General features: G+C 39.6%; 1 protein-coding gene across 1 annotated transcript; it reads left to right on the top strand.

Annotated features, from left to right (window-relative positions):
• The first annotated feature begins 1005 nt into the window (after positions 1–1005).
• Positions 1006–22295, top strand: ptgis (prostaglandin I2 (prostacyclin) synthase). Its single transcript, XM_080423868.1, has 10 exons — positions 1006–1304; positions 2255–2378; positions 4867–5042; positions 7370–7516; positions 8007–8119; positions 8863–9038; positions 16077–16239; positions 17486–17667; positions 18904–19055; positions 21539–22295. Exons 1-10 carry the CDS (start codon positions 1147–1149, stop codon positions 21696–21698), a joined length of 1551 nt encoding a protein of 516 aa, XP_080279994.1. The 5' UTR covers positions 1006–1146; the 3' UTR covers positions 21699–22295.
• The last annotated feature ends 405 nt before the right edge of the window (positions 22296–22700 follow it).

The raw sequence follows: 22700 nt of genomic DNA, 5'->3' as shown, positions 1-22700 counted from the left end.
TCTTGAATAGAGAAAGTCTAAATGTTCATGCATGCACATAGATATGTTTCAGGAAATTGTGTGTAACTGTGTATCATATCACCGTTCAGGCTTTCAGTTGTGTTTTGTTTGAATTGTTACTGTAGGCAATTTACAATAGGCATTTAGCAGATGCTATTATCCAGAGTGACTTTGAGTGTGAGATCTGAAGCAGAGGAAGCATTACATTTGGTCAATAAACAAGGTCGGCAAGGCAAGGCAATTTTATTTGTATAGCATGTTTCAACAACAAGGCAATTCAATGTGCTTTACACAAAACATCAAGCAAAGGAAACTCAACAATACAATTATAAAGTGACATTAGGATTCATAAAACAAAAGGTAAATAGTCACAATAGAGTGCAGAGAGAACAACGCACTTCCTCAAAGAAACCACGTAAACAATGTCTAATCAACATGCTATCTAAATAAGATTATGTACATACAGTTGTGGAAAAAGTACTCAAATGTTTTACTTAAGTAAAAGTATCAATACTGCAATGTAGAAGTACTCTGTTACAAGTAAAAGTCCGGAATTAAAAATGTACTTGCGTAAAAGTACAAAAGTATTGGTATCAAAATGTACTTAAAGTACCAAAAGTAAAAGTACTAAAAGTTTGAAAATAGCCTCGGTATAAAATAGGGCTAAAGTGGTTAATGTATGTTTTATAATGTAATAATTTATATCTGCAAAGTAACTAGTAACTAAAGTTTTAAAATAATTGTAGTGGAGTAAAAGTACTATATTTGCCTTTGAGGTGTTAGTGGAGTAGAAGTAAAAGTATAGACAATTGGAAATACTCCAGTGAAGCAAAAGTACCTCAAAATTGTACTTTAAGTACTTGAGTAAATGTAATTAGTTACCGTACACCACTGTGTACACAATACATTAGTGGTGAAGAAAAAGCAAGTCCGAGAAACAAAACACAAGGACAAGTCACCCAGATCTGCAAAGTAAACTATGGCATGGAGGAGAGGAGGCATACAAGGAGAGAGAAGTGCTAGGGGGGGTTTTGGTGGAGTCTGGTGTCTTCATACTACTGTGGCTGTCAGCCTGTTGTCATACTAACAAGATGACAAACCTGTCACCAGATAGCCACACCTTCCCACGCCTCTTTCACAAGTTTCATGTGCAGTGAAACTTGTTGTCACCCTGGCAGTGTGGAGTACATAAGCCGTGTGGAGAGCCAGGGGAGAGCAGTGTTTGACAGGAACATGGTATGGACTATATTTCTGCTGATTAATGGACTTCTTGCCCTCGTTTTATTTTACTCCTCCCGGTCAAGGTAAGCCCTCATGTGAATAATATTGATTATGTACTTCAAATAATAATAATTATTCAATGTTTAATGGATGATAGTGATACAATGTTTATCGTATGCAGTGGTGAAAGTTGTATCCTCCTTCATGTGTCCTTGGCAGTGAAAAAGAAAAGTCCATATTCTTCACTATACAATTTTATATACTTTTAAACACAAATATTGTGTCTTAAACACCTACTGTCGAACCAAATCAAAGTGCTCTGAATGCATTGTGTAATACATACTATAAGGGTATAGAAATCAAAACAGAATTATAGTGGTTGTAGCTCTACTGTACACACCTGGCAAGAACTGGTACTAAATAGCACTGAAAGGGGTTCTTTGGCTCACAATCGGTTAAATCTCTCTTAAAGGTGAGTTGATATACAGTGTATAGCACCTTTGTCAAAGAGTGCCATATTGCAGTGGTTCTCAAAGTGGGGTCCAGGGACCCTCAGGGTACCTCGACGTGGTTCCAAATGGACCTAAACATGTATCTCTGAGAGTGTATACAAATGGGACCCTTACATGTCTGTAACTCTGAGAGTGTACAAATGGAACCAAATGGACCCTTGTGGGTCCATTTGGTTCCATTTGTACACTCTCAGAGTTATGGGAGTCCTTCAAATAATTTTTTATTTTTTTTTTAAAGTTTGAGAAACCACTGCTATATAGAACCACCTCTAAAGAACCATACAGGATTACAAGGCTTAACAGGTTCTTTGAACTGTAGCAGTGCCATTCAGCACCTCAACCACCCCAAAGGACAGCTGAAGAAGTGATTCTCAGACAATAGAACACCTTTGCCTGGGCCCTATAGCAGCAATAAAACAAACCAGTCGGTTTACACTGATGGATGAATGAATTCCAGCAAAGCTTTTTGTAACCGATCAATCTCAATGTTTACATTTCTGTGCTGTGCCTGTGCTTGTCAGACAAAGAAATGAGCCACCGCTAGACAAAGGCTTGATTCCCTGGCTGGGTCACGCCCTGGAGTTTGGAAAAGATGCTGCAAAGTTTTTGACACGCATGAAAAACAAGCATGGGGATATATTCACGGTGAGTTTTCAAACGGTATTGTTTTATACAATGTAACCATGTAGGACTGACAACGTATTTGCGCAACACCTGAACAAACATTTGTTTTGTGGGTAAAAGCAAAGCAAAGTTTGTTGTTTACCCAGGGTGTTGGACTAAGTTAACACTTATTTACAGCCAGACCCTGCATGGAAGCCTTGCTCAAGGGCTATTCAGCGGTGATTCATGATTGATGTGATGAATTGGGGAATCGAACTAGGGACCTTCCGGTATCAAGGCCGCCCCTCTAACCACTAGGCCACCGCTGCCACTAGATGCATGCAACCGCACTCTGGAATGATTAAATGAGCAATTCACCCATTTCCAATCTTATCTTCATACAGTATAATTCATCAGGGCTTCAACAGGGGGTCCGGGACCGTAGGGGGTCCTTAGAGTTACTACAGGGGGGGGGGGCGCCAAATCTTTGTGTGATAGGATCATCTTTTTACATGAACCACTTGAACTCTATCATCCCTATTCTGAGGAGAGCTTTAGCCAAAAATAGCCGATCTACAAGCTCACAACGCTTGCAGCGCGAGGCGTTGTGAGCTTGTAGATCGGCTATTGTCGGCAAAGCGGTTTGGTGTAGAGGGGAAAAAAGAGAAGATCCAGTACAGAGTGAAAGGTCAAGTTTACCAAGTATTGACGGTTTACGTGGTTAAATGTCTATGCTATCTATGAAATCTATGAAAAAGTTTAATCTGTAACACAATGTTTAACAATATGTAGGGGGGGGGGGGTCCCTGCTTCATCTCTCTCTCAGCTATAAGGGGTCCTTGGCCTGAAAAAAACGTCAAAGACCCCCGGTATAATTGGTCTCACTAACGCTCTGTCTGGTTGCCCTGCAAGGTCAGCTGTTGACAGAAAGCTGCCTTAACGATGACATCATTGTGGGGATTCCGAGCTAATGGAAACTGCAGCCTATATCTCATGGAATGTTAGCACGCTGAGACAGAAGCCACTGCTCTTGTGTCAATAACATATATTTTAAAAGTGTGAAATAGGCTCCATGCACAGCAGCCATATTGAAAAGAAATTGGGCCTCTTCCTTACTTCCTTCACAGGTGTTACCAATTATACTAATGAAGGCTCTGTTCCATTTAGTGTAGCACAGTGGTTCTCTAACCATTTCATTTCAGGACCCTATAACTCTGAGATTGTACAAATGGAACCAAATGGACCCTTACCATTTGTACACTCCCAGAGTTACACACCCCTAAGGGGCCATTTGGAACCCCCCCCCCCCCCCAAGGAACCATGAGGGTACCTGGACCACACTTTGAGACCCACTGGTGTAGCACAGTGTTTCCAGTTAATTAATAGCCATCATGCACAATATCAGCACCCTGCTTCTGTTTGACCAGAATATTGAATGGAACACAACCTTAATTAATATCATTGGTAACACCTGTGAAGGAAGTAAGAAGAGGCATTCCATCCACATCCACCTCTGAGACAGAAATGGCATCATCCCACAGTGAACATTAAGGAATAAACATTTTGAATAAGGGGCTTTTACTTGTTGTATTGCTACTTTTACTTAAGTAACACATGAGAGTAGGCCTACTACAGTGTCACACAATATCAAAAATAGCCTATCTACAAGTTCACTTGTGAGCTTGTAGATTGGCTATTTTAGCTATTTTTTACTTTGGTTGTAAAAAAAGAAAAAAGTAAAAGTGGTTAAGTCCGTCTTTGGGTTTATAAATATTGAACCAATGAAAAGTATTCACATGAGCTTGTGACTAAATAATTTAACTACATCGGATCCATTGAAACACATGCAAAAAATATATAATCATTTCCTGAAAATGAACAATTTTGGACATAATAGGTTTCCACCCTATAGCAACGCAGTGGTGGATAAAGTACTCAAATGTTTTACTTAAGTAAAAGTATCAATACTGCAATGTAGAAGTACTCTGTTACAAGTAAAAGTCCGGAATTAAAAATGTAGGCCTACTTGAGTAAAAGTACAAAAGTATTGGTATCAAAATGTACTTAAAGTACCAACAGTAAAAGTACTAAAATGTTTGAAAATAGCAGATCCTCAAGCTCAGTTGTGAGCTTGTAGATCAAATAGCCTAGGTCTGTGAGCTTGTTGAGCTTGTAGATATGTGAGCCTGTGAGCTTTTAGATCAAATAGCCTAGGTCTAAAATAGGGCTAAAGTGGTAAATGTATGTTTTATAATGTAATAATGTATATCTGCAAAGTAACTAGTAACTAAAGTTTTCAAATAATTGCAGTGGAGTAAAAGTACAATATTTGCCTCTGAGATGTAGTGGAGTAGAAGTAAAAATACTGATAATTGGAAATACTCCAGTAAAGTAAAAGTACCTCAAAATTGTACTTAACTTAAGTACTGTACTTGAGTAAATGTACTTAGTAACTTTACACCACTCTAAGGAAGCTGATTGAACCATAACCATATGACATCATTGACTGACTAATATTCCTGTATAATAGGTGCGTGTTGCTGGTCAGTATGTGACCGTGCTGCTAGACCCTAACTCCTATGATGAGGTTCTCTATGACAAAGTCTCACTGGACTTCTCCTGCAACAGAGCCCAGCTGATGAAACGCATCTTCGGCCTGGAGCTGCCCGACTTCAACCCTGCAGCCGAGAGGGACTGGATGAAACGGTGAGTAAAAACGGGACCGTACCTATGTTCCCCAGGTTCTATGAAAAATAAGCTCGATGCACAGCAGCCATATTGGAAAGCAGTGGTGGAAAAAATACTATTTTTTTGTATTAAAGGGATACTTCACTTTCACATAAAATAAACATTTAAAAAATATATTAAAAATAAATGAAAAAAGTAATGGAAAAATCACGGCCCCCTCACGCATTAGAGTGTCCTACTAATGTGTGAGGGGGCCGTGATTTTGCCATAACTTCTTTCATTTTTCTTTTATATATTTTTTTAATGTTTATTTTATGTGAAAGTGAAGTATCCCTTTAAGTATCAATACCATCATGTAGAAATACTTTGTTAAAAATGTAGGCAACTTGAGTAAAAGTACAAAAGTATTGGCAGCAAAATATACTTAAAGAACTGTTAAAGTAGTGATTATGCAGAATGTCCCATTTCACATGTTTTTTAAATGTATGAAAATCCTTGGAAAATAGCAGATCTATATAAATTCACAAGGCACGTTGTGAACTTGTAGATCGGCTATTTTCAAATAGCCAAAGTATATAGGGCTGTATGTTTGTTTGGTAATGATAATCAAAATCTACAAAGTAGCCACTGTAACGTTTTCAAATAATTTTTGTGGAGTAAAAGTATTTGTTTCTGAGATGTAGTAGAAGTAAAAGTATTTAAACTTGGAAAAGTGAAAGTACCCCAAAATTGTACTTAAGTACAGTAGCCTACTTTAGTAAATATACTTGGTTACTTTCCACCACTGTTGGAAAGAAATTACTTATTTACTTACTTACTTCCTTCACAGGTGTTACCAATGACACTAATGAAGGCTCTGTACCATTCTGGTCAGGGTGCTGATATTGTGCATGTTGGCTCACTGGAAACGCTCTGCTACACCAGTGGGTCTCAAAGTGTGGTCCAGGTACCCTCATCATTCCTTGAGGGGGTTCCAAATGGCCCCTTACAGGTGTGTAACTCTGAGAGTGTATAATGGTACACTCTCAGAGTGCACCATTTGACTCTCAGAGTTATTAAAAAAGTTTGAGAACCACTGTAGCTACACTAAATTGAACAGTATTTGGGAGAAATTAGTCTGCAAGAGGCTGCTCTGTGACAGTGAGTAATGCATGTACAGTGCGTATATGCCAGTGATTCTCAAACGCATTTGGCCGCGGACCCTCATAACTCTCAGAGTTACAGAGCGGTAAGGGTCCATTTGGTTCCTCCTAACTGATCATAATAATGATAGCTCAGATTTATATAGCGCTTTTCTAAGTACCCAAGTCGCTTTACATAAAGAAAAGGAGGAACCAACTTTATTAAGAAGAAAAAGCAATAGGAGATAAGTGCTAGATTAAAAAGATAAAAGGTTAAGCATGTGTTGGGGAGACATCTTAACTAGACCAATCATTTACCTGGGGACCCCCTGGAACCCCCTCAAGGACCCCTGGGTGTCCCCGGACCCCACTTGGAAAACTACGGGTATAAACTCAAAATAAATCTAAGACACATTATGTTAAAAATACTTTAAGCCTGCTGTCTCAAGTCTACTCTGCTGTCACCTCTGGGTGATTTTGTTTATTTCTTTCCGAAAATAGCAGATGTACGTATCCGTGAGCTTATCCGAGATCTGCTTTTTTTATTGTTTGGAAATGTTTCAAAAATAGATAGAAAATAGGGCATAACCATTTAAAGGTAGGGTAAGTGATTTGCGTTGGTTAAAATAATTGTTAAATAGCTCTATATTCTGATAGTACTCATTGCTATAGAGTGTTTGTTCAGTATTAGGAGTCTCCTTGTCTCTCCACCTCTTTATTAAACAGAAAATGCATTTTCGTTTCAGTTTCAGTTTCATTTCCAATTTTATCCAACCAGGACAGAGAACTCAATCAGGATACAGATGAAACAAGTGAAATTGGAAGTGATGACGCTAAGAAATTAGCATGCAAAACTGGAACACTATACAAATTAAGCTTAAAAATTGGTACTTTCTCCTGATTGGCTGAGATTTTGACACCTACCGAAAAATTTATTTTCTGTTTATTAAAGAGCTGGAGAGAAGGGGAGACTCCTGTTACTGAACAAACACTCTATAGCAATGATTACTATCAGAATATAGTATATTTTAACCTTTTAACAAAATACTTTTTGTTTTAACCAAAAAATATCACTTACCCTACCTTTAAGCTCTGTTGTAAAAAGGTTGTCAACAATTTGCAAAAAAGTGGAAATAGCCAGTCTACATTTATTGTCAATCAATGTCGATTGACAATAATAATGATGATGACACTGCTTAATGTAATCAATTGACATGTCCTCAGACACTTCAATGGGGTCAATTTAGCCAAACTGAGCTGTTCCATGGGCAACCACCTGGAGGCGCTGCTGCTGGCTGAGCAGAAAGGCTGTGAACCTTCAGAGTGGAGACAGGAGGGACTCTTCAGCCTCTGTTACAGTCTGCTGTTCAGGTAATCATCATAGGATTTATATAGTATTATTAACAACTACAACAACTACAAAATAGCAACAATAATGGGACAACAATGAATGCCAAGTAATCCCTTATGGTAGAGGTAAAGTATGTTATACAATATAACTAGTACATCTGTATGGTAGAGCATGTTACACAATATACTGTAACTAGTACATCTGTATGGTAGAGTATGTTAATACAATATAACTGGTACATCTGTATGGTAGGGTTTGTTAATAATAATAATATACAGTAACTAGTAGACCTACATCTGCAGTGGTCGGAGGTGGTCTCCCTAATTCCATTGATACATTTTGACCCCGGTGTCAAATAAACCTACTGGTTGATTGGACACTACTGTAGATGTGCCACTATCTTTATTGTAGTTTGGACATTGTTGCCAAGGAGAGGGAGACAATGACCATTGGACATAGATTTAACGGAACAAATGCAGCAAGATTCTCCAACGTTTTCTTTTCCCTCAGGGCCGGGTATCTCACGCTGTTCGAGAGGAGCAAGAATGCTACTGATGTGTACAAAGAGTTCCGCAAGTTTGACGCCCTGCTCTCTAAACTGGCGCGCTGCACACTCAAGCCAGGTAGGCTAAGCATGACACTCCTCGCTTTGTAGCTCTGCCTTTACATCCGAGAGAGTTAACCTCTAATTGTGCATAAGTATCACAGTATCTACAGTAGTATGAACCATTTAGTGTATCTACGTGTCTCCCATATCTAGTCAAGCGGCGGGTTGGACGGTTTTGTGCATTTATGCAATGTCTGCGTAACATTTCACACAGCCACAACACTGTGGATTTATACATTCATAAAGATTTGTCAGTAAAAATAATATATATAAAAAACAATCAATAGAAAAAGAATGCAGTGAAAAACTATAAGTTATAAGAAGTTAAAAATCCTAAGTAAAAAAACAACAACACAGTTAGAAAACACAACTATAACTACAATGGAAATAAATTAGCTGGTCAGATTGCTTTGTAAAGGAATAGAGTTCTATCGCACACGCTTACCACTTACATTGGCACAAACGTGACGCAAAGCTTGGCTGATCCGTGAAGTTGATGGGTTGAGTTTGACTATATAACAGGGAAGCCGATGCCCACAGACAGACAGAGAGACAGACAGACAGACAGACAGACATTCGTGGATTTTCGGTTCTGGACAACCGCTTGTCCGACCGAATTCCCACACGACACACGGCAAGTTTGTAATCTATCGCTCAGACAGGATAAATCAAATTTTGAAAAGTCAAAAAAAATAGTAATAAATAGTAAAAATGCCAGATCAGACCCTGACTGTATTCATCATGTTGAATCTCTAACAGAGGAAAAGAAAATGGCCAGCTCATCTCGAGAGCGCCTGTGGGAGCTGCTGAGAAGCGGGGGTCCCTCAGAGCCCGCGGGCTCCTGGCAGCAGAGCTACCAGCAGTATCTACAGGAGGAGCGGGTAGACGTGGAGATGCAGAGACGGGCCTTACTGCTGCAGCTGTGGACCACCCAGGTGACTATAACACTCATCATGAAAACTTAAAGGCATAGTATGAAAATTTGCCCTGTGTTTAGTTTATACAACAAAACAACATATATATACATATATATTGTTTTACTCATAATGTCCCTCCACACTACTCCAGTGGCATAATAACTTCTGGTACAGAGGGAAATGATTGGTGAAAAATATATTTATATATATTTTTAAAACACATGCCAAAGCCTTAAGTGCTACTGACTTCCCTTACTGATCACACACATAAATAAACACACACAGGTAACAATTCAAGCAGCAGCAGAAAGCACAAGGCGTGTGAGTTACAGCCTGTTGACAACGTTAAGCTCTTAAGCCCTATTTTATACTTCACATGGATTGAAGCTTTCACCGGCAGTGATTTCACTCATTTGGTTTCTATAGAGGCCATCAGCTTTGGAAGAAGTAAAAGTTGCAATACCACAATATAGAAATACTCTGTTACAAGTCCTGTATTCAACATTGTATTTGAGTAAATGTTTAAAAGTATTGGCATCAAAATATACTTCATTAGCAAAGTTAAAAAAATACTCATTACGGATGGCCCAGTTTACAATTTCTTCCTTTTCTTTTACTTCTAAAAATAGCCGATCTACAAGCTCACAAGACTTCGCATCGTGACACCTTGTGAGCTTGTAGATCAACTATTTTTGTATAGCCAATATAGGGCTTAACTCATTCACTGCCACAATTATTGCTGGCCGCGTTTGCCCACTGCCAGAGATTTTTCATTTAAAAAAAAAAGTACTCAGGAGCCGAGATACAGAATTTTTAAGTTTTAAGTTAACAAGGAAGTGGATGGGAGTGTAGATCTTTAAACAATCATATCTCCTTGGTCTTTGGGTCAAATTTGAAAAAAAAACTAAAAAATAAAAAATAATAATAATTTTTTTCAAAAAAAAAAATTACGTTTTTTACGTCAGTGGCAGGATTGGTAAACGGGACAAATTACGTTTTTTACGTCAGTGGCAGTGAATCTTAATCGGGTAATGGATAGTAATCCAAATCTGCAAAGTAACTATAGAAACAAACGTTTCCCCCCTAAAAAAAAAAAAAGTAAAATGTAAAATGTATATGACTGTCCTGTCCTAACTTGCATGGCAAGTTGAAACACTGCATGGCCGAAAAAAAAAAGATACTGTACCTATTGTACCAAACGGAATGGGGTCAAGTTTTGGTGTTTGGTTGGGAAACTCCATTTCAAAGACAACAGGTTCTGCTGTTTCAAAGACAACAGGTTCTGGTGGAATTTTTAATGTGATATAAAAGCACTGCTTGAGCCCAGAGGCGTGTTAATACATGAGATGTGTGCCAGCGGGCCTCGATACAGCACAGGTTTAATCTTCAGTTGGGCGTGTGAAGAGTTTCGCCTCATTTATGTCGATTTGTAAGTAGCCTACAGATGAGACTTCAGTGAAACAAAGAGCTGGGTATAACTCATTCTTCTGGAAAACGGTCAGTGGTGGAAAAAGTACTCACAATTTTTACTTAAGTAAAAGTATCAATACTGCAATATAGAAATGCTCTGTTACAAGTAAAAGTCCGGAATTCAAAATGTAATTGAGTAAAAGTACAAAAGTATTGGCATCAAAATGTACTTAAAAAGTACCAAAAGTATAAGTACTCATTATGCAGAATGTCCCATTTCAGGTTTTCAAATGTATAAAAATCTTTTTAAAATAGCAGATCTACAAGCTCACAATGCGTTGCATCGTGACGCATTGTGAGCTTGTAGATCGGCTATTTTCAAATGGCCGAAATGTATAAAGGGCTGAAGTGGTTAATGTATGTATGTTTTGTAATAATAATCAAAAAAAGTAACTAAAGTTCCCAAGTAATTGTAGTGGAGCAAAAGTACAATATTTGCCTCTGAGATGTAGTGGAGTAGAAGTAAAAGTATTGGAAATTGGAAATACTCAAGTAAAGTACAAATACCTCAAAAGTGTACTTAAAGGAGAATTTTGGACTAAAGTTTTCTTACCTTTTCTATGACGTTATGATATCTTAGGATGAATGGTACAGTAGAAAATTTTCATAACTCCACCCCTGAGCCGCCACAGCTTAAAAGGTGCGCGGATAGGCCTTAGGTTAGATCACATATTTTAATAGCTTTTTATTTAATTTTTTTTGGTGAGATCTGACGTTCATAGTGACAAAACACTGTCCCCAAAAAAAAAAAAAAAAAAAAAAAACAGAAGTCTCGCTAGACAAGATTGAAAGATTTTTTTTTGGTTGCATAGTGTTCTGTCACTATGAACGTCAGATCTCACCAAAAAAAAAATCAAAAAAAGCTATTAAAATATGTGATCTAACCTAAGGCCTATCCGCGCACCTTTTAAGCTGTGGCGGCTCAGGGGTGGAGTTATGAAAATTTTCTACTGTACCATTCATCCTAAGATATCATAACGTCATAGAAAAGGTAAGAAAACTTTAGTCCAAAATTCCCCTTTAAGTACAGTACTTGAGTACATGTACTCCACCACTGAAAACAGTACATCACCAGACATTGTTGAAAAGAAAATCTTCTCCCACGCAGTCAATCCTTATTATCCATGCTAATAGTGAGTCAGACATCCTTACTGTACATTCATATTTAAGCCCTAAACAAAGTTGCTATGGTGCAGAGAGTTAGTTTAACTGTAATCTAGCTGAGACAAGACAACAATAGGCTTAAGTGCTAATACTTCTACAGTCTAGACGAGAGTCTACTCAAATCCTGCTGACCATGAAGTTGACGTTGCATAAAGCTGACAGGTGGGGGAGCTAGTGCGCTGTCTCTGATTTTGTCTGACTAAAAACTGTAGTGGAGACCAGTGGTGTAAAGTAACTAAGTAAATGTACTCAAGTACTGTACTTAAATACAATTTTGAGGTGCTTTTACTTTACTTGAGTAGCCTATGTCTATTTTTCAATAATTTGAAAATGATACTTCAGTAAATCCACTACATCTTAGTAGTGGATTTTTTTACTCAACTACAATTATTTGAAAACTTTACTAGTTACTTTGCAGATTTAGATTGTTATTACAAAACATACATTAACCACTTAAGCTCTGGCTTATACTTTGCCTATTCAAAAATACCAATAATACAAGCTCACAATGCGTTGTGATGTAGTGCGATGAATTGTGAACATTGCTTGTAGGTCGGCTATGTTTGAAAAAGTTTGTAAAATTTTTAAGAAGTTTGAGTACTTTTTTGAATACTTTTGTACTTTTGCGCAGGCCTTTTACTTTCTTATTTTTTTTACTTAACCCATTTTTTTTTCGTTTTTTTGCGGGGCTCCCCCAAGCGCGGGGCCCTGTGCGACCGCACCGTTCGCACTACCCTTCCTGCGGCCCTGCATCCGGTTCTGGATATCAAGCCAATAAGGAAGTCATTAAAACGCTGAAGTTCTTATGCTTTTCGTGACGGGAAATTCAAAGATGGTGGATTTGAATTCGCTGATATAGTATTCTCGAACTCCAGGCTTTTATTTTCCTTCGCGTTTTGCTAAAAAAATAAGAGCCTGGACCAGCCTGTTGACGTTCCTGGCATAGGAAGTGGGAGTCGACCTTTCATTTCCCCAACCAACCAGAGTGAATCAAGCACTTTATCGCTTTACCTCTTGCACTTTACTGTGATGATGATGGTGATGATGATGAAACAAGCACTTTATGCCGGCACTTTATAATTCCTTTTTTATCTCTTGTGATGATGATGATGATGATAATGATGATGATGAAACAAGCACTTTATCTCTTTATCTCTTGCACTTTACTGTGATGATGACGGTGATGATGATGAAACAAGCACTTTATGCCGGCACTTTATAATTCCTTTTTTATTTCTTGCACTAGATGCGCCCAGACCTATGTTTTTATGCTATGGTGTTTCTTGTCTGCTGTTGTCCTGTACTGTCTGTATGTTTTAAACCACTACTCTGGCTGTAAACCCAATTGCCCTTCTGGGACATTAATAAACTTGAACCTTGAACCTTGAACCTTGTGCAGTGGGCGTCGCTCCAAATGTTGTGACGTCAGGGCTCTCAATAGAGACACACGGGGACTACAAATTTCACGCCCACTTTTGAGACAGCGCCGCTACTCCCGGTCCGTTAGAACGATGAACTGCAGCTGCCAATGCATTCCCTATGAGAGGATATGAAAGTTAGCCTACTTTTAAAATTATCTTGCATTAACTGAAGACGATATTGATTTAAATAAAAATATGTTTCCAAATGTATGGAGTGTCTTTGTCAACATATCTTCTTGTTTTCTTAATAGTTGATGTGTTTCACATTTAATTTGCCACTTTAACGAGTTACCCATAATGCTAACGCAGCAGAGGGTAGACAGCAGACGGGCATTTCAGTGACATCACTGTCTTTACGAGCGCTGAGCGCCGACCACTGGCGTACCCACTGTAGAGGCAGGAGAGGCGGTCGCCTGCCCAACTAAGATCTCGCCTCCCCTAAAAAAAAAAATAACCCGAAAATGTGTCATTGCGTGCTTAATGTCCTCAAAGTCACGCATCCAACAAGCTTTGAACTGAGCAGATTGGACCTTCTGTTCCAGAGATAATGACCAAAACCTATTGAAAACGGCCACTTTCGGCAGTTTTCTGGGTATTGAAAACCTCAAGGGATGCGTCCGTGACGTATATACCATGCGACCACTTAAACTCTCGATCTCCGATGCTAGCGGTTTTGACATACTGATGGAGTATATTATAGTATATTGTGGGTAGTATATCGAGATGAAAGATATGGGACATTAAAAAGGACAAATTAAACAAATGGGACAGATTATTAGAACACAAAAAAAATCGCTACAGCCTCAGTAGTTAACCAGTGAAATGACGGTATTTTACAATGCCTCTCATAGAGATTGCATTGAGAGCTGCAGTTCATCGTTCTAACGGACCCCGAGTGTCAAAAGTGGGCGTGGATTTGTAGGCCTTCCGCTTCCGGCCGTGTGTCTCTATGCTGCCGCTTGGGGGAGGAGGAGGGGCGCGGGGCGGGGGCTGACGGACAGATCGGTGAACCAATGGGATCCCACAGAATCTTTCTCCAGAGATTCTGAACCCGCCCCTCTAGACCAGATATCAGACTCGCTAGGGCAGCCGACTGATATAGTGACTTCACATCACGGATCCCTTCGTCCGTATTTTTTACAGTCTTTTACAGTTCTCAACCTGTGTGGGCTGGGGCCCACTGGTCCAGAAAAGGTTTGAGAACCACTGAGGTAGAGGCAGTATAGGTTCGATCCTTTTATTGTTTTACATGAGACAGACGGTTATGACATATAGTGATGATAATAGTTTAATCTACTTTAGTTTCATCTAAAGTCATGGACTTATTGGGCGCTCGGTTCTCGGTTGGCGCCGTGGTAAAGTAACTGTTCACCACCGTCGAGTCTAGGGTTTGAATCCGCTGTGGCACGTCTGGCTTTGTCGAGCGTCTATATACAAACACATTTGGTTGTGTTCGGGGGAGGGAAGCCGGGCGGGGAGCGTGATATTCGTCACTGCGCGTGTGCGGAATGTTGAACCGGAGGAGTAGGTTGGTGGTGCTATGTCCTCCCGGTGAGGGCTCCTCACTGGCAGGTGAGCCAGTCGGATACAACAGCAGTGGCAAGCAGTGTGAGGAATTAATTGGCATAACGACTAAATTGCGGAGAAAAAGGGGTAATAAATGATTGTGCTGCAAAAAAAAATAAAAAATCAAATGTGTGATACACAATGGGAAAATCTGTCATAATTACCCCTATTCGCCCCGGTATCCCCATGCCTGGACGATAATATGTGACCGAGTCCAGCTCTCCCCAGGCTGGCAGAGGGAGAGCAGCGCCCAGGACTGGGTGAAAAAAAGGGTTACAAAATCTATTTACTAAATATACGCTACATTTTATGTGCCTCAAAAATATCTGCCCGGCATTTGAGCCTGTGTGGCAAAATGATTTGATGTGGTGATCTTGGAAGCGACAGGGAGGGTAAACGCTGCTCTTCTAACTTTGGAAGCATTTGGCTGTGTGTCAGCGGAGAGCTGACCCGAACGGCACAGAGGTGAGAAGAGCTGGGAGAACCCGGCAATTAATGTGTGACAGGCTAGGCTTGCTGGTCCGTCTGTCCCTGCCAGCCTGTCACACATGTGTCTCCGAGGACCTCTCAACATCACTCACATCCAGACAAGACCGCGGCCCCCGGAACCTGAGGGACTTGTCACCTTTCTAAATAATACATGACATTATTAGATTATGTCAAAACCTTTATTCCATCTCTCTGCCCAAGATCTTTGTCACTTTTGACTTCCGTGGAGGAAGATATTTTATTAAAGATCTACTCTACTGTGTGTGTGTGTGTGTGTGTGTGTGTGTGTGTGTGTGTGTGTGTGTGTGTGTGTGTGTGTGTGGGGGGGGGGGGGGTGCGTGGCTAATGTGTTTTTGAAGCTTAACCATGAAAGCCCTGGTTGTTTCCTGCACTCTGCAGATCTCTAAAATGTGAATATATATTTATTACATTTTTCCAATAAAAAATCTGGTTTTACAGAAAACTCACAGAAAAGTGTTTTGACTCAAGGCAACACTAAACAGAGAGTGTTTGCATTGGTTTGATGTCACTCATAGCCTCATCAAAGACGAGCATATATCACAGGAGGACTTTTACTTGTAACATCATATTTCTATGGTGGTATTGCTACAGTACTTTTTCTTAAAACCCGAGGCCGTTTTTCTACAAATGCCTTCTAAATCCTAACAGCCCTAACAGTCACTTATATTGCTAAGAAGCAAAGATTTGAGTTAAAAATGTTTGCTTAAATTTTTTTTCAAAGATTTGCAAAATAAAAAAAAATAGCAGATCTACAAGCTCCTTATGAGCTTGTAGATCTGCTATTTTTGAATGGCCAAAGTATAAAATAATGACACCGATGCTTTCCCGGTTTTAATGGGTTACGTAAAAAAATGCATACTGTGTATGTGAACACAAAGAACTGAGTTGTGTGTTTGATGTGGTGGTTCTTTTTGGTTTGTTCTAGGGCAACGCTGGACCCTGTGCCTTCTGGCTGCTGAGTTTCCTGCTCACTCACCCTGAGGCCATGCAGGCCGTGCGGGCGGAGATCAGAGAGATCCTGGCCGGGACGCTGGACGCCCCCACCCCCCTCCATGTGCTGCTGGACGCACACTGCACCCCTGTGCTCGGTGAGGAATCTGTTCAATTATTCACCATGGTGTTGTAAAGTAACTACTCAAGTTACTAAGTACTCAAGTACTGTACTTATAATTGCAATTTTGAGGGTTTTTCTTTTTACTTTATTGGAGTATTTCCAGTTGTCAATACTTTTACTTAACACCTTAACGTAACACCACAAACATTGTACTTTTACTCCAGTATAATTATTTGAAAACTTGAGTTGCTAGTTACTTTGTGGATTTTGATTATTATTACAAAACCACTTTTGACCTACCGTATATATGTACTTTCGCTATTTGAAAAAAACAGATCTACAAGCCCACAATGCGCGCTGTGAGCTTGTAGATCTGCAATGCAATTAAAGGACAACTTCATCCATTTTCAACCTATCTTCAAAACTAGTCCTCACTGATGCTCATCATGCACATCTGATCAAATACTACTGCTTATTCTATGTATTGACTCCATCGCACATTCGATCGAACCTTGCTGCTTTGGTTAGATATATCAGCAATTACCTGTAGGCTACATTTTTACAAAATGCTGCTAAATTATAAGCTATTGTACCTGTCCAAGACAAGACCCTAAACCTAATGTATATTATACATCAAGTCTTCCCAAACCTTTCGAACTGGGCACCCCCCACCCTGACAAGCACTTGGAATTGTAGGCATTACATTTAGTTTGACTTGGTTCCACCGATAATGTTGAGAAAATAGCCGTTCTGCAAGCTCACAACGCCTCGTGCGAGGCGAGGCGTTTCGATCGAAGACAGTATTTTTACTTTAATGGAGTATTTCCAATTTTCAGTACTTTTACTTCTACTCCACTACATCTCAGAGGCAAATATTATACTTTTACTCCACTACAATTATTTGAAAACTTTAGTTTCTTAGTTAGATTTTGACTATTATTACAAAACATTACATTAACCACTTCAACCCTATATACATTTCGGCCATTTGAAAATATTATTCAAAATATTTTATTTATATTATATTTTATTTTATATTTTTTTATACATTTGAAAACTTGAAATGGGACATTCTACATATTGAGTGCTTTTACTTTTGGAACTTTAATTACATTTTGATGCCAATACATTTTGAATTCCAGACTTTTACTTGTAACAGAGTATTTCTATATTGCAGTGTTGATACTCTTACTTAAGTAAAACATTTGAGTACTTTTTCCACCACTGTTTTCTCCACCACTGACCATACTGTGCATTCATTCATTCATCCCTGTGTGCAGACAGTGCTCTGAGAGAGACGCTGAGGCTCACGGCGGCAGCCATCATCACCAGAGAGGCGGTGCAGAGCAAGGTGCTGCGCATGTCCAACGGCCAGGAGTACCAGCTCAGACAGGGGGACAAGATCTGTCTGTTCCCCTTCTTAAGCCCTCAGATGGACCCGCACATACACCACGAACCCCAGGTATAGCTACTGAACTGAACTGTATGACAGACAGACAGGCATAGAGAGACAGGCATAGAGAGACAGAGAGAGAGAGAGAGAGAGAGAGAGAGAGAGAGAGAGAGAGAGAGAGAGAGAGAGAGAGATTTGTGAAAACTATCAAATGGAAACTAAGTTGAGTGTTGATCGTTAGTGATGACTTAACCTTCCCCTGTCAGGCTGTCACAGAGCATCTAAACTGTGTGCCTTGGTGTTGACGGCTACAGCATGACGCCATGCGCTGTAACGTTCAGGTACTGTGGTGTTTCAACACAGGAAGGATTAGGGGCATTCACTGAAACGGCTGAGAAGAGGCATCCTCTGGGATGAGCTGCTTAATGCCTAGTGCTGACACAAACAAAAGACATCGGCAGCAGCAAAATCACTAAAGCTGCGAAAGTATAGCTTTTGTATTGTATCTGAGCAAATAAGATGCAATCCCTCTTTGATCACGCGAGATAAAAATAATTTCACCCACTTCTTTACACCTGTAAACCTATGGTGTGACAATAAAGTAAATTCTGGGATTGGGACAGTAGCATTTTTCAATCAATAAGTGTCATACCTAAGGGGCACGGTGGCGCAGTCTGTAGCGCTGTCGCCTCACAGCTAGAAGGTCTTGCGTTCGATTCCCGCCGGGGACGGTGGGGGCGTGTTCTCTCCTCCGCGTCATCAGTGCCCATACCCTAGGTGGGGTTGTCAAAAGGGCCTTTCTGAGTTTGCATGTTCTCCCCGTGTCTCCTAGGGTAGGTAGTACCCTCACAAAAAACATGCAGTAATCCTGGTCTCTATACTGCCTCCCCCTGGTCAGCCGGGGCGCCTGATGGAGGGGAAAGGAACTGGTTGGAATAACGTGTTCCTTCCACGCGCTACATCTAACCAGGGAAACTCCCCCCTGTCGCCTGATAAGAAGCGGCCTGCTCACTCCTCATGCATTGAAGGAAGCATGAGCTCAGTTCGGGGCTCTCCCCAGGCTGGCAGAGGGAGAGTAGCGCCTAGGATTACAAGCTTAGGCAATTAGCCCTTGGTGAAAACATTTGATTAAAAAAAAAAGAAGTGTCCTACCTGACATCAGGGTTTAAATGTCTCAGTGAGGGAGACCTCCAGTTACTGTAAATCGTAAAATCTGTATTTCAGGTATAAACTGTAAAATTGTGTGTTGTCTGTTGAAATTTGATCGCAGTTTTTAACGTCATCATTTTTGTGTCTTCGTAACAGAATTTCAAATACGATCGCTTCCTAAATGCCGATAAGACGGAAAAGAAGAAATTCTACAAGGATGGGGAGAGGCTGAAATACTACACCATGCCGTGGGGCGGTGGGGCCAACGTCTGTGTGGGGAAGCAGTTTGCGATCAAGGGCATCAAGCAGTGAGTATTCTAACGTCAACTCACCCACGTTTATGAATGAGATCCATCCAGCATCGGCTACCTGGAATAACCATACCTTTCCCCTAAGCATATCCACACGGTACTGTGGACAGTGGTGGGCAGTACATGTACTCTGACTGTACAGAAATAGGCCTACTACTGGTTCTCAAACTTTTTCATGTCAAGGACCCCAAAAAAAATGTATTTGTGCCATGAACCCCCAGAAAAGAAGATTTATGTAAAAATTCAAACCTTTCCAAACATTATCGATATTTTTCAAATATTGTCAAAAATAGCAGATGTACAAGCTTGTAGCGCGACACGAAGTGACGAGCTGCGAGCTTGTACATCTGCTATTTTTGAATAGCCAACGTTAAAATGGATACAGTGGTTAAAAGGATTGTGATGCTATGTTAACTACTTTTGCTGGGTACCCCCTGGAACCACCCCAAGGACCCCTGGGGGTCCCTGGACCCCACTTTGCGAACCAATGTACTAAAGTAGTAGTACATGTTTTGAGTACGTAGGCCTATTGTACTTTACGTGTTTTTTAATGTTTTATTTTCGGGAACCTTTTTACGTTCATTCCTCTACATTTCACAGACAAATATATTGCACTTTTGACTGCACTACATGTCTAGGAAGGGAAAAGGTAGCCTACATTATGAAGTAACCACTTAAGTCCTATTTCGAAAGTAGTGAAAATAGCCGATCTGCAAGCTCACAATGCATCGCACCATGACACGTTGTGAGCTTGTTATTTTTTTAATTTGGAATACTTACGTATTTTTTCATTTTGAAAAGCAAGTACTCCAGTACTTCAACTCAATTACAAATTAGACCGAGCAACTTTCACTTAGTGGTAGAGTAATATTTAACTGGGGTCGAGTACCACTGAATCATATAATTACTGGAACAGCTAATACACCTGTTCCCTTGGAAATACCCGCGTTCATGTTACTGTGGGTTTATTCGACCCTTCCTTCCATGACTATCAGTGTAGTAATTAGCTCGACGGTGTGTTTACACTGCGTTGCGTGCAGGGTTAATGCTGAGGGAACATGTCTATCCAATTATATGGGTTAAAAGGTGCATCGCGGTAATCCACCGCACATGGAAAAAAAGAGTATAGGCAGGTCTGTGGGGAGACCTGCTAACATACACAGTAAGAATCCTCAGTCTACCAAATGGACCCGAGGGTCTGTTTGGTTAAATTAACACTGAGAGATTTGACTGTGTGCTGCCATTAGCAACCAGCTTGATGCTTCTAGGCTTTGCTGGTGGTGTAGGCTACCTGCTGTGATGTGATTTCTATGTGTAGATGTTAGGGAATCGATTTGACTCAACTAAAGCCCCTCCCAGTAACCAAGTACACACATGAAATATAGGTTCTTTGGGGGGCGGTTGAGGTGTTATATCGTCTCTGTCGGGGGTAAACCTCATAATGTCCAAAACTGTTACTTTCCAACATTCAAATTAAAAAATAGCAGATTGACAAGCCGCGACGTGTTTCGAGCTGCCGCTACTTTTGATAGGCCTATTTTTGTGTGACGCTGTAGTATGATCAAGTAGGGCATTCATTTAGGAAAAAACTGAATATTCATATTATGTCATTTTGCATATTTTTTTAATTTTGTGCCAGGGACCCCCCCCCCCATACAAGAATTGTGTTGAAAACATCAAAATATATTCCAAATGTTCAAATTTCTTTCAAGATAAAAAAAAAAGCAGATCTACAAGCTCACAACGCGTCATGCGCTTGTAGATCAGCTATTTTCAAATAGCTGATGTATTGGGGTTAAAGTGGTTAAAGTGATTTTGATGCTATATTAACTAATTTAGCTGGGGGAACCCCCTGGAACCTCCTCAAGGGTCCCTGAGGGGTCCCCGGACCCCACCTTGAGAACCACTGGTCTAGGTGTATGGTGGTGTATGTTCACTGTTATGTGACTCTTTTTGACCTACAGGTTTGGTGTACGTTCACTGTTATGTGACTCTTTGTGACCTGTAGGCAGTGTTGGAAAAAGTACTCAAATGTTTTACTTAAGTAAAAGTATCAATACTGCAATGTAGAAGTACTCTGTTACAAGTAAGAATCCGGAATTAAACATTTACTTGAGTAAAAGTACAAAGGATTGGTATCAAAATGTACTGAAAGTACCAAAAGTAAAAGTACTAAAATGTTTGAAAATAGCAGATCTACAAGCTCACAACGCGTGGCGATGCGACGCGTTGTGAGCTTGTAGATCGGCTAGTTTAAAATAGCCGATGTACAAAATAGGGCTAAAGTGATTCATGTATGTTTTAGAATGTAATAATTTATATCTGCAAAGTAACTAGTAACTAAAGTTTTCAAATAATTGTAGTGGAGTAAAAGTACAATATTTGCCTCTGCGATGTAGTGGAGTAGAAGTAAAAGTATATACAATTGGAAATAGTTACTTTACACCACTGACTGTTATGTGATTCTTTGTGACCTACAGGTTTGTGTTGATGGTACTGACTCGTCTAGACGTGGAGCTGTGTGACCCACAGGCCCAGGTTCCGCCCGTCAACCCCAGTCGCTATGGTTTCGGGATGCTGCAGCCAGTAGGAGACCTGCAGGTTCGCTACAGGCTCAAGAGGATGTCACACTCAATTTAGTGACTGACGCCTCCTTCATAGAAATGGTGGAAGAAGTACTCCCATTTTTCACCAAAGTAAAAGTAGCAATACCACAATGTAGATATACTGTACTCTGTTACAAGTAAAAGGCCTGAATTAAAAATTTGACTTTTTAATAAAAGTACAAAAGTATTGGCATCAAAATATACTTAAAGTAGGCTACCAAAAGTCAATGTCATTTTGCAGAATATCTCATTTTCCGAAAGTGTTCTAGGTTTGTCAAAATCTTTCAAACAGCAGATCTACAAGCTCACAACACATCGCATCACAACGTGTTGTGAGCTTATAGATCAGCTATTTTTGAAAGTGTCAAAATCGTAAAACCCAAAATCTACAAAGTCCTTTCTACACATTTTGAAATGGAAAATGTGAAGCATCCTTACAAATCATTTTAAATCATTTATAATTTATATCTCATTTATAATTTAAATAGAATGTAATTCACAGTGTAATTAAAGTGTAAAATAATCATTAGACATGTGTGTTCAGCTTAATACCTTTTCAACAGTTGTTTGACACAACTTCTTTATTTATATAATATTGTATACTGTATTGATGCTTTTATAATATTTAATGTTGTATGTTTTATCTACTGTAATGAAAAAAAGCTCAAACACAAATAAAATTGTGTATCCTTTGTATGAGTTCTCTCTCCTGATTCGATGACATTTGGTATCCCAACTGCTGTAACTGAACAAACAGTATAGCAATGATTACCATCACAATAGAGATATTTGACAAATACTGAAAAAATAACCAATTTAGACCGGGAAAGAATCTGTGTAATCTTTAGATTTCTTTGGCTATTTGAAAATAGCAGATCTACAAGCTGCTATACGAGCTTGTAAATCTGCTATTTTTGAAAAAAAAATAAAGTTTGCGCAAATCTTTGAATATATATATATATATATTGTCTTCTAAATCCTACAGTTTTTTGTAAACCGTATGTTGCTGGTTCTCAAACTTTTTCATGTCAAGAAC

This window comes from Gymnoscopelus braueri, assembly GCF_963280865.1.
Source record: "Gymnoscopelus braueri genome assembly, chromosome: 3".
NCBI lineage: Eukaryota > Metazoa > Chordata > Actinopteri > Myctophiformes > Myctophidae > Gymnoscopelus > Gymnoscopelus braueri.
The sequence above is the reverse complement of the archived record's forward strand: the minus strand, read 5'-3'. Positions and strand labels throughout refer to the sequence as shown.

What these genes read in the sequence shown, in the direction of transcription:
- ptgis (XM_080423868.1), top strand. Translation starts at nt 1,147, where the DNA reads ATGTGCAGTGAAACTTGTTGTCACCCTGGCAGTGTGGAGTACATAAGC. An exon ending in TGTTACAGTCTGCTGTTCAG is followed by an intron (nt 7,517 to 8,006) that starts GTAATCATCATA and finishes CTTTTCCCTCAG; the next exon opens with GGCCGGGTATCTCACGCTGT. An exon ending in GCGCTGCACACTCAAGCCAG is followed by an intron (nt 8,120 to 8,862) that starts GTAGGCTAAGCA and finishes AATCTCTAACAG; the next exon opens with AGGAAAAGAAAATGGCCAGC.